This window comes from Eubalaena glacialis, unplaced genomic scaffold, assembly GCF_028564815.1.
Source record: "Eubalaena glacialis isolate mEubGla1 unplaced genomic scaffold, mEubGla1.1.hap2.+ XY scaffold_488, whole genome shotgun sequence".
NCBI classification, from domain to species: domain Eukaryota; kingdom Metazoa; phylum Chordata; class Mammalia; order Artiodactyla; family Balaenidae; genus Eubalaena; species Eubalaena glacialis.
In genome coordinates this window covers 166,247-179,265 of record NW_026871390.1, presented here as the reverse complement: position 1 = coordinate 179,265, position 13,019 = coordinate 166,247, and the positions used below count along the sequence as shown (strand labels likewise).

Here is a 13,019-nt window from a genome sequence, read left to right as displayed (position 1 = left end):
CCAAACTAAAGATCTTATTCTAATTTCATCAGTTTTCCCCTAATGTCCTTTATCTGTTCCAGGATTTAACCCAGGATCCCACATTTCATTTAGTTGACATTCCTTCTAAGTGTCCTCCAATCCATCTAAAACAGTGCTCAGTCTGTCTTTCCCTGTCTTTCAAAATTCTTGACATGTTTAAATATACTGCTCAGTTATTTTGTAAAAAGTCCCAGAATTTGGATTTGTCTGGTATTTTCTCACGATGGGAATGAGGTTATGCATTTTGCAGACACACATCAGCATCTCTATACCTCCCTGTCTGCATATAAGTTGAACACCATGAGTTCTTACTAGCAGTTCTGATTCCAGTCTAGCACCCCAGGTTCTTTTTCATTATTCTTTCTTGAATAATGAAAACACTCAGCCTTCATTATCTACAATATATTTCTTTATTATTACAACATTTATGTACAGTTCTTCTGTCTTTAGCTTCACAGTATTCAAGAAAATGGCTTCCAAAGCTCCTTAGGTCCGTTCCCTTCTTCCCCACCCCTTTGAGGGCAGTTATGGTACTTATTTATAAAACTGGTTCATCTGTTAGGGTTTGTACTCCTTCTGGGGTTCCCCCAACCCCACACCTTGACTGGTTTTGTTTAGTTTTTGAGAAGGGTAAAGAGAAGTGTCACTTTCTGCTCAAACCTACCACCCCCATCCCCTTCCCCCTTCTTTCTACTAATCCCCTCCCAACCACTCCCTTAGATAACTGGTCTCTTTCGTTTCCAGATTATTGTTCCTGTTTTCTTTGGCAAAAAGATCAGATATATGTGTGTTCTCTCATAATGAGCAGCATACTATAGACAGTCTTTTGTGTACCCCTCACCCCCCGCCCCGGCTTGACAAGATGTCCTGGAAATCACTCCACATCAGTTCGTTAGAGATCTCCCTCATTCCTTTTTGGAGCTGCCAGTCTCCAATGTGGATGCACCACAGTGGATTCAAGCACTCCCCTATCTATAAGCAATTAGGTTGTCTGCAATACTTTGCAATTAGTACAATACTGCAAATAACCTTGTGTACATGACCTGTGAACAACACAGGGCTTAATCTGAGTATAATTACAGTCAGCCCTCCGCATATGAGGTTCCTCTGCATCCATGCCTTCAAACCACAGACCGTGTGGTACTGTAGTATTTACTGCGGAAAACTGTCCGTGTATAAGTGGGTCCTCGAGTTCAAAACTGTGTTGTTCAAGTGTCAGCTGTATATGTATCTTAATACTGTTGGAGATGTGTCTTCAGATACATCTAGACATTGGAGAGCTGGGGCAGTAAGTGCCTGCATATGTATATGAGAATTACAACCTACATAAAAAAATCGCTCTGGGGACTTTACAAATTATTAAGAGCACAAAAGGGCTTCTAAAACCAAAAAGTTTGAGACTAGTTAATGTAGATCATAGTAATAACTGTTCAAAACACAAAAGTACAAACAGGATGCAGTCGAGTGCCTTCACAACTAAGGCCATGCTAAACAGCAGCAGTGTTGAGAGCCTGTGAGATCCTGCGATTCCCTCTATTCTCAGGCAGCATTTTCATTTCATGTGTAAGGAATCTGTTTAATCTCTTCAGGACACTTTTAATGTGTTGAGCCAAGAACAAAGTAACAACTTATCTCGAAACTCACTTTATGCCAAAAAGAAATACTTTTATTTCCACCTGAAGTATTTTAAAAAATGGAAAATTAGAACAAAATGAAGATACCTTTTCAGAACACTTTCAAAATAAAACATGGAATTTTGAATTAAAGAAAAAACACACAGAAGAGCAAGGACAACAAATGTGCAAGTGCTACGCACAACCGTCAAGGATAAGCCTCACACATGATGTTGAACAAAAGAAGCCACAAAAGAATAAATATGATCACTATTTATGTAAAGCAAAAATATGCAAAACGAATCTATACTTTTTAAAAATATACACACAGGTTGTAAAGAAAAGCAAAGAAGAATAAAAGTCACGATAATGAAGGAAGGGAAGAAATGATGATTGGGAAGGAATATATAAATGATTTCTGGGATGCCAGCAGTATTCCAATTCCCTGAGACAATCACTTTACATGTATTATTCACACTGTGCATGTGAGTGTGTGTGTGTGCTTTATGTACTTTTTAAAACGTATATTATTCTCCAGAATAAAGAAAGTTAAATGAAAAAGTAATACCACTGCTTTGTGACAAACTGTAACCAGAAAGAGTGAGGTCACCAATGAACTTAACACCATAACTGGCAGTCACTGAAAAACAAAAGGCAAAAACGAAACTTCTAGTTTAAACCAAGCTTTACTCTTCACAAACAAAAGAAAATACACTGTGTTTATTAACATGATAAGCATAATTAATCTTTGCAAGCCAAGGTGGCATCTGATAAAGATTAAATATTCATTACTCATCAAAGTTCAAAACGTTAGTTATAAAGCATTTCTTTTTAACATGATAAAAAATATTTTTTCGACTATAATCTCTTCAAATATTTTCTCTGGTCCTTTCTCTCTCTCTTCTCCTTCTGGGACCCTTATAATGCGAATGTTGTTGCGTTTAATGTTGTCCCAGAGGTCTCTTAGGCTGTCTTCATTTCTTTTCATTCTTTTTTCTTTAGTCTGTTCCGCAGCAGTGAATTCCACCATTCTGTCTTCCAGGTCACTTATCCGTTCTTCTGCCTCCGTTATTCTGCTATTGATTCCTTCTAGTGTAGTTTTCATTTCAGTTACTGTATTGGTCATCTCTGTTTGTTTGTTCTTTAATTCTTCTAGGTCTTTGTTAATCATTTCTTGCATCTTCTCGATCTTTGCCTCCATTCTTATTCCGAGGTCCTGGATCATCTTCACTGTCATTATTCTGAATTCTTTTTCTGGAAGGTTGCCTATCTCCACTTCATTTAGTTGTTTTTCTGGGGTTTTTTCTTGTTCCTTCATCTGGTATATAGCCCTCTGCCTTTTCATCTTGTCTATCTTTCTGTAAATGTGGTTTCTGTTCCACAGGCTGCAGGATTGTAGTTTTTCTTGCTTCTGCTGTCTGCCCTCTGGTGGTTGAGGCTATCTAAGAGGCTTGATGGGAGGCTCTGATGGTGGGTAGAGCTGACTGTTGCTGTGGTGGTCAGAGCTCAGTAAAACTTTAATCCACTTGACTGTTGATGGGTGGGGCTGGGTTCCCTCCCTGTTGGTTGTTTTGCCTGAGGCAACCCAACACTGGAGCCTACCTGGGCTCTTTGGTGGGGCTAATGGCAGACTCTGGGAGGGCTCACGCCAAGGAGTACTTCCCAGAACCTCCGCTGCCAGTGTCCTTGTCCCCACAGTGAAACAGAGCCAGCCCCCGCCTCTGCAGGAGACCCCCCAACACCAGCAGTTATGTCTGGTTCAGTCTCCCCCAGGGTCACTGCTCCTTCCCCTGGGTCTTGATGCACACACTATTTTGTGTGCGCCCTCCAAGAGTGGGGTCTCTGTTTCCCCCAGTCCTGTCGAAGTCCTGCAATCAATTCCCACTAGGCTTCAAAGTCTGATTCTCTATGAATTCCTCCTCCCGTTGCCGGACCCTCAGGTTGGGAAGCCTGACGTGGGGCTCAGAACCTCCACTCCAGTGGGTGGACTTCTGTGGTATAAGTGTTCACCAGTCTGTGAGTCACCCACCCAGCAGTTATGGGATTTGATTTTATTGTGATTGCGCCCCTCCTACCGTCTCATTGTGGCTTCTCCTTTGTCTTTGGATGTGGGGTATCTTTTTTGGTGAGTTCCAGTGTCTTCCTGTCGATGACTGTCCAGCAGCCAGTTGTGATTCTGGTGCTCTCGAAGAGGGAGTGAGAGCACGTCCTTCTACTCCGCCATCTTGGTTAATCTTCCCTATAACAGCCAGAATGTCTCTGGATGAAAATAGAATAAAATTAAAGCAATATTTTTCACCTCCTCATTCCTCTAGTGGCTTCCTTTCATCTTCGTTTCTCTCTCAGTCCAAACCTGGTCAGTCTGATTCTCGCTTTCTGACCACTCTCACTATCTTTTGAAGCACAGAACCGTGAATCCACTCTTCCGATAAATCTAAGATTCATGACATTTTCTGCACTCATAACTGAATTTCTAGACATCTCATTCCTGGGATAAGTTCCATCATTTCAGTTGCTTATAGGAATTCAAGACAACGTTAGTATACAATGTTCTGTTACATATCTTTGTTTTAGGACAAGCATACTGACCTTGAGGTGAGACTGAAGGAAACAACAAATCCAGGAAGAAAGTGTGAAAGAGAAAGTTAGAAAAAAATTAGTGAGGGCGATATTCAGAAATAATATTATTCACAGACATAGACAAAATATAAAGCACAGGATTAGAGAAGGGAAAGGAGTCACACAGATTCTGCACTGGCAACAAAAATTAGTAATTTCAGATTTTCAACAAGTGTATTTTCATATTAGATTACACCACTGTGCCTTAATGTAAGTTTCTAAAGGAACAAATTTTGTCTAAAATTTACCATTTCCTAGGGCAGGAAAAAAAGTAGTTTCTTAAACACAAAGGAAAAGAAAAGAAGGCTAGGTGCTCCCCTTCTCGTTTAAGTAGCTAACTGTGATCCTACAACGTCAGTCAGCTTAGTTCTATACACACCCATCTTAGAACTGACAACTCCTTTACCCACCCCAGTCCATTTCTTAGACCCAAGTTATCCAGGAGCAGAAGCAGAAAAACACTGACAGCTTCAGTTATTCTGTAGAAAACAGAACTCTAATTCATTTGGAAAATTTTGAAATAATTTTCTCAAATGTGAAAATAATGTTTTCCTAATTACACCCATTATTTCTCATTCCAAATCTATCAAATCCACCCCCAAAGGCGCAATCTAAAAGCAATAATGAAGAATATATGGCTCTATAAACATCAATTCATTTCCAATACTGCTCAGCAGAAAGAGATGCAAAGTAGCCATGCTTCATATTCCTACCCTAGCACGAAGCCCCTGAGGTTCATTATTGCTTTTCATAACAACAGGCAGTTTTCCCTTTTTAAAAATTTATCAATTTCATTGACAGTAGTATCGATATTATCCTCCAAATACTTAAGACTTCTAACAGCCAGTGCCATCCAGCTCACCTTCAGGATCTAAATTTTACTTTAAGAATCTAAAACAAGAAGTTTATTTCTTGAATGCAAGCACCATTTCAACTTGCACTTTAATGTTTTCTAATATTTCAGTACTAAAACGAGAGTTTTTTAAAACTCATTGTCAGAATAATGAAAGGCAAGGATAACAAGATTTATGATTGCCATCACATAAGATAAATAGATGAAAAACAGAGAAACAAAATGACAAACAAAACTCCTCACAACCACACAGCGAACACGTGGTGGATCCGTGAGAGGAATGTAGGTCTGCTGACACACCTCCTGGACGTACTTTATATGTCCTATGATGCTTACAGACTCCTGAAGGGATCTACAAAAATCCATGGATCTTTGGCATTTGGAAAACAGTGTAGAATGCAGACAATGTTCAAAGTCAAAGAGAGGCCAATCATTTATCTAAATGACTGTTCCCAATGATCTTTTTTATTTTTGTTGGTTATGACACATTACGTTAGAATAATTTTAGATCAATGATGACACTTACTGAAATCTCATATAGATGCAAAGTTTTATGTGAGACACGAGAAAATCCCTGAAAAAAGAAAAATTAAGCTTATTCCTGTCGAGAGTGAGCAACCTTAAGGATCTTTTTAACTATCTTACAGTTCAGGAGTCACATTTCACTTCGGCATCAAACTTTAGCTCTTGGGAAATAAATTTAGGAGAAAAAAAATCTGCATATAGAATAACTATATATAATTCTAATGTTTCCAGTGTAAAGTAAAAACTTGAGGTAACCAGCAAAATTTCTATCAAGACTGTAATAAATTATAAGGTGCTGTGCCCACAAGAAACTTTAGGAAGATGGCCTAATAGAACTGACTATGTAAAGCGGTGTGATTTATTCTTCTTTTAAATGAAATCAGTGAAATTCATCTAGGAGGAAGAAGGAAGAAACAAGCGGCCCCCCCAGAAAGCAAGCTGAAGCCAGCAGGATCTGATAAAGAACCAGTCGCCTTCCGTTACAACACTCGCAGCATCTCGTTTTCCCTTTTTCTTTTCATTTTTTTAAACATAACCCATTCTCCCTCAAGAAAGCACACACAATCACCACACTCATTTCTCCTCTATTCCAGCTACGTCAAGACCACATTCACCAACACTGTCCTTCGTGGATCAAAGATACATGACTATAAATTTAAAAGTAAGGAAATGCTTTAAGGAACCATTTTCCTCATGAACTGTATACTAGTTTACACCAAATCTATATACAGTTTAATATTAATTTCCCTATGGGAGATTTCTGAAGACATTAAGCTGAATGATCAATTCGGGATTTCTTTACAGAAAAAATATTTACAAATATGAAGATTAAATATGTAGGTTTATATTCTCAGGTTATACTGTGCCATAGATGCCTGAATATACTGTGATACCAATATAAAATCACAAACATAAAACCCACTTTCCAAATGAAAATGTCAAAAAAAAATTTAGGTCAACCTAAGCAAATAAACTTTCAGGATGCAGTTAAAACAGTCAAATATCTAATGATAATAGTAAACATATTCATCTGGTTACACACATTTAAAATGGAATACATGAGAAGATAACGTTAATTTGGAAATACTTCCTTCCACCCCCAGTCACTGAAATAATTTTATTCACTCTCTTTGTGCACATCTTCAATATCAATTCACCAAAGGAAGAAGATGCACCATTACTTTATGTATTACCAAGAAATAAAAAAATATATACCAATTAAATCACGCCATTATTTATTCACGTATCCCAGTTTCAGTGATGTTAAAATGTAAAAATACAAGTGAGAATTGGTATTTCACTGTGACAGAAGAGGAGAGAGGTTATCTATACTTCTGTTTAACCTGCAGATAGAAAAGTAATCCTACTGAATTATATTAAATAAGAATATTTAATGCATATGCGTTTACTTATATTTTTACAGAAAGAAAAGTATATGGGCAATGGCAAACATATTACAAACATATAGAAAAACAAATATAAAAATATATTCAATATAACAAACAAGGGTATAAGGGACTATTAAATCTCCATCTGTTTGATGAACGGTCTGAATGTGCGGGGGATGGAAAGATAAAAGTGAAGAAATGTGGGATGATTAGACAGTAAAATGAGAAAGGAGCTGTGTCTCTATGTTTTAACGTATGTATTTATTGGGCCCACAACAATGTACAGTCCTGGGACAGAATGTGATAGATACTATAACAAAAGCACCAAAAAAAGAAAAAAAAAAAAAGGAAAGAGAAATTACTACCTAAGAAAGGTCAGTAAAGTTTTTTTTCCCCCAAAAAAGATAACAATTAAAAGGGGTCAAATTCCCACAAATGAATAAGGGGAAAGAAAATTTTAGTCAAAGAGAAAATACTCAGAAAAAGCAGATAACAAAAAAGCATTCATCTCCTAATTCTAAAGCCCAGTTTTAAAGAAAACAGAGTTAAATCTACTAATATCAGATCAAAAGTTGGAAATATCTTGTAAACTCTAAGTTTGCCAACACATTTTGAAAGATTTATAAAAAATAAAAATAACTCCATTTTCATTACATAAAATTTCAGGTACTAGTAAGCTTTAAAAGCAAATAAAAAAACTTAAAAGGTCATATCCTCGAGCCATGAGGATTTAAGCCTAGCAACTATCTTCCCTAAATTCTCCAAATACCACCAGAGAAGTACTTTCTCTTACACATGCACGCGTATAAATAACACCACAGACTAAATCTCACTCCCGGCATGATGGCAAAACGACCCCATTCTTTGTGTTCAAGCTCAGTTCATTATGTTGATCTTGAACTACAGAAGTATAGATTCCTCTCACTTACCAAAATGAGGTTAACAGTTACTGCTTTAGCAATTTAGACAGTTAATTCAGGGGCTAACTACCTTGAGCCTGAATTCTGAGCGAACTGGGAACACCCTTGCTTTAAAAACAAAAATCAAGCAGCTCCAAATCTTATGAATACATCATATACCAGTTTTTTAATAGAGCCAGTTGTTTATAAACCAGAATGTAGTTCCCTTGGAAACATTATAAACACAGGTTAAGTTTTCTTGCTAGTCCACAAAATTTAAGTTTAATCATGATGTAAAAGCCTAGAACTAATAGTTCTAGATGAGGTCTGGAAAAGACAGTTAGCAAAGAAAATGAAAGCAACCATCACAAAGCAGAAAAACTAAGTTTCCTCCTAATAAAAACCTAATATAAATCTACTTACGAGACTGGCCCCAAAATGTGCTTATGTACCTATACATATATGTGTGTGTGTGTGTGTGTGTGTGTGTGTGTGTGTGTAAATAACAACACTGATTCCTGGTTCTCTTGCCTTTGTCAGAATAGTACCAGTAGCAGCACACTATCCCGGCTTTCCCTCTCCATTTTACATCTCCATCTACGCTACAGTTCTAGGACCTAAAATTAGGAGCCTAGGATCCAAAACAACCTGCTAGCCTTGTATCCAAACAACCTCTCAAGCCATTATCATTTAATACTGGTCACAAAAATTAGAAGACCAGACTTAAGAGTCTGAAGTTCAACAAGAAGCCCCTTTTCTATAATAATTCTGTATCCTGGGGCACACATTAATTGTATGTTAAGTATTACTTCCCAGGAGAGCTCAACCAGACCGCAAATGGAAACCTCCTCACTGAAATTTCTAGTTACCGGCAAGCTGTGGAAGAACGCCTCTGCCAGCATCGCCTACAGAGGAAAAGTCCGCTCCTTGCTGGAGCTTTCGTCTTCTGAGGCTAGATGATAAACTCCTTGAAGGCAGAGATTTTGTTTGCTTTGTTCCCTGTTGTGTCCCCAGAGCCCAGAACAGTGACCAGCAAATCAGAGCCTTCATAAGTAGAAAAATTCATTCATTCATTAATGAAGAAGGAAAGGGTACACTTTGTGGCAAAGAGGAGAGTGAGTTACGGAGAGAAAAACTAAACTCACAGATTGGCTATTATTCTCAAGAGCTTGATAACTACAAATCTTACTAACAGTAGTGTTTTTAGAGATGCATATTTAAAGGGAGAGTAACCAGCTAAAAGGAATAAGGAATAAAAAGAACTTTAGGGTTTTCAAAGATTAAACATGTCTAAGAAAACATGTCCTTTCTTCTCATCTTTTAATCCCTCTTATAAATTTCAAAACACAACCCCAAACGAAATCTACATCCATTAAAATTCCAGTTTTTATATTCCCACAAATCAGGAAATATAGTAAATCCAAATTTCTTATAAATTATTTAAGTTACACAATAATATTCTATTATTCTTTACATCACTGAAAATTCCTAACTTTCACAAACCAAAGGCAATCCTTGATACCTAAATTATGTGAAAAATCAGAAGATGGGTGTCATTCTCCAAACATAAAAGTTTCTAAGTGGGATGCTGAATGTAATTTAAATAAACCTCACATTAGAGTAAATTGAGGATTTCTAGTGCAAACACCAAACTCTGCAGATTCATTAGTGCTTCTGTATCAGAAAAAAAAATGTAATAAAGCAAATACAGAAGCAAAATTATGCACGGGGGATAATGCTCCCAGTATACTGCCATGGCATGGGTATTTAGCTAAAGGGACATGAGTGAAAGAGCAGACAACAAGCAATTCTTTCAGGAGTCTGAAAAGATACTACTATCAGAATTTCATCAGCCTACATTACTAAACATTTTAAACATTATGCCAAAGAAAAGGCTATTCATCATGCATCTAAATAGAAACCATAATATGCTCACTTTAGAAGAGAAATATTCAATTTACATTTTGGGTTCCTCATGCTAATCTAAATCAATCTACTTATATAACATGTCAATCTTTAGGTTTGTTTTTACTATTATTTTCTCCCTTAAAATCATCTGTGGAGACTATCCAGAACCACCAGGTGATGACTTTCTTGAAGTGTCAACCTGGGTAGGCTACAGCACCCAGTTAACTTAATCCAACACTAATCTACATGTTGCTATGAAGGTATTTTGCAGATATAAGTAAAGCCTATAATCCATTTAAGTAAAGGAGAGTACTATCCCAGATAATCGAAGTGGGCATATCTCAATTCTTTGGAAGGCCCTAAAAGCAGGTTTCCCAAGGAAAGAAAAGAAATGTTGCCTGCGGACCACAGTTCTGGCCCATGCCCATGGGAGTTCTATCCTGCGGGTGATCTCCTCCTGACAGCTTTCCCATACACATTTCAGACTTGCTTAGCCAGCTGCTGACAATCATGCAAGACAATTCCTTGTAATAAAACTGATATATATGTATCATATATATATAAATATATGTATGTATCTCTCCTACTGGTTCTGCCTCTCTGGTTGAACTCCAACTGATACACACCATAGTACAGAATATTAATTTAGAAATAGTACTTCTTAGATTTAATTGGGAAAAATATTTTGTATTTGCAGATGTATGGGTAGGCCTACATAATCCTCGGTTTAAAATTGCAGTAGCTCAAGACACTGGTACAACACTAAATCATCTGACAGGAACTACTATTGTTCTGTAAGAGCAGTGTAAGGGACTATTTGTTTTTCTCAAGACCACAAAGAATAAGTCTGGGAATTCTTCATGATTTAATCTAAACCTATTAATATTGGAGAATCTTACATAAGTACTAGGAAATTTTAAAAGAATAATAAGAATTTTCTTTAGCCCAATGATAACATTCTGCTGTCATTTTTGCACTTAGAAGGTTGCTGAACACCCAGTAAAAATGCATGCTACTTCCTGAGTTAGGGTGTGGCACTACAGCTGCATCGATGGCCTGAGAGGCTACTACTTAAAGGGCACTCCAGCAAAAGAACCACCACATAAAAGATGGGCTAGAAACCAAGAATAAGACAATTATATCCAACAATATCAGAATCTTACCAGAGAGAACACATACTTTATCCACAAGCAATGGACCTAAGAGGTACTGTTCAACTGGATATATAACCGGCTGGTCTTTAATTCTGATCAAGCAAAAGCCCCAGCAAGCCCCAGCAGCAGCAAGAGTGGCAGCGGCAACTCCTCTAGTACAGAACTGTACCCTTACTTAACACTCACTTTCCCAGGAAGTCCCAAACAAACCCCCCCGACGGTGCAGGGACAGAAATGTGGCGTGGAAAGTACAAAGTGCGGGAGGCTGGCTTTCTGAGAAACAGCATGGCCAAGAGGGATATGAACAGACAGACACAGAGACCAAAACCCCAATGGAATAGGACCAGGATAAGACAAGCCAAAAGAAAGGTGAAGAAACTCAGATGATAAATGACAGGGAGCCAGACACCCACACCCAGGAAATAGTGGAATAGCAACATAAGAAGCAAATGGTTAGCAAGAAACACAGCAGCCACGCACACGCAGCTCAGTACTAAAACTCTGGGAAGAAAAGGCATAAAATAATTCCAATCATCTTTTATTCCCATCTTAAACTATGCTGCTCAATAACAAATTACAAAGCCAGTAGCAATTGAGTTTTTAAAACTGTTTCTTTTCTTGGTAGCCAGGAAACTGTGTGTCGAATCTTAAAATAAGATTACAATGTTACATGACCAGAGGACAAAATTCTATAGTACTTTTTCAAATTTATAAGTAATATTCTGTGGAAAGAACAGATCATTTACAACTCTTTCCCAAAATGTGAGAAATATAGTGGCTAATAAAAGCTATCTGGTGTGCTTTGGATATCAAATATAGATCTAATTCTATTTCTTACTCTCGTTCAAATCACGTCCATCTCCCAAAATCAGTACTGGGTCCAAAAATGAATTGAAACATTTTTCAAGCAAGGTATCTGGAATAGCAAGCAATAATTTCAATGCAGAGTTCTAATACAAAAAAATCAAACTGAAAAATAAAACTTTATCAAGAAATTTCTTTTCTGAAATACTGAAATACATTTAGTGGGAAGTCGCTAATCCATCAGAAGTATCGTATTTTAAAATCTATGAAATTAAGATTTGAATAAAAGTCGAATTTCAAAAAAAAATTAAAAAAATAAAAATAAATTAAATCTATGAAGTACTGCTGTTGATTTCAGGGTGACACAAAAGCAAAGAAAGGCATGTACTTATGTAAGTATGTAACGAGAGAGTGTGTGTGTGTGTGTGCACGTGCACGTGTGCTGGGGGTAAAGATGCAGTGCCAACAGGGAAGACGTACAAAAAACATACATAATCTAATCTTGAGACCCTGATAATTTGTTAATTCTGACTTAAATAACTTTATCCACCCACCTTATCCAGAACCAGACCAGAAAACATGAATAGAGTTAATATCAAAATAAGAGGAAACAAATGAGTAGGTGATCAGCTCATTTATTCACACTTTCAACTTAGTGAAGAAGAATTGTGAGGGTTGGACTTTATCCTTTTCGTTTTTGGAAAATCAAAATTCTATGGGTACAGAACAAGAGGAAAAAATTACTTCTAGGGGAAAATATCAAGTCTACCAATATCCTAAAAATTTAAAACTTAGTAAACAACTTATGAAAGTAGTCTACTGCTTCCCAACATTCAAGAGCATGAAAATAAAATACTTCTAAGAATCAGGCTCAAAGGAGTCACACGGATTAATGACTTCATTCTGTCACTGCCAGTCTCTCTGACTCTTCAGAATACAGTGATTAATGCAGTTCTACTGGAAGAACTATTTCTATGCACTTGTGAATTTATGTTAAATACATGGTGTAAAGGAAGAGGCCAAGAGGCATACGCTTTATCTTGAGTACAAAATACCCTAACAAGAAAAAAAGGCAAAGAAAATTCCAAGAGAGCTATCTGGCTGGTTCTGTTTAAACAAAGCTCATTTTGAAGAAGTCAAAGTCAGAGCTCAATAAAAAATCACATCCAAGTCTCCTAAATTGTCCTCAAAATGTCCCTCCTTCTAAATTTGACCTATGTACCAATGTAATAGCT

General features: G+C 37.1%; 1 protein-coding gene across 1 annotated transcript in view; it reads right to left on the bottom strand.

The window, feature by feature from the left end:
- Window positions 1–3,797: 3,797 nt before the first annotated feature.
- LOC133083666 (ELKS/Rab6-interacting/CAST family member 1-like) overlaps window positions 3,798–13,019 on the bottom strand; it is a gene marked incomplete at its 3' end in the record, with an annotated part of 87,546 nt that continues 78,324 nt past the window's right edge. Inside the window, 1 exon segment of the mRNA XM_061179785.1 lies at window positions 3,798–3,893. Within this exon segment, the coding sequence (XP_061035768.1) occupies window positions 3,798–3,893 (96 nt within the window).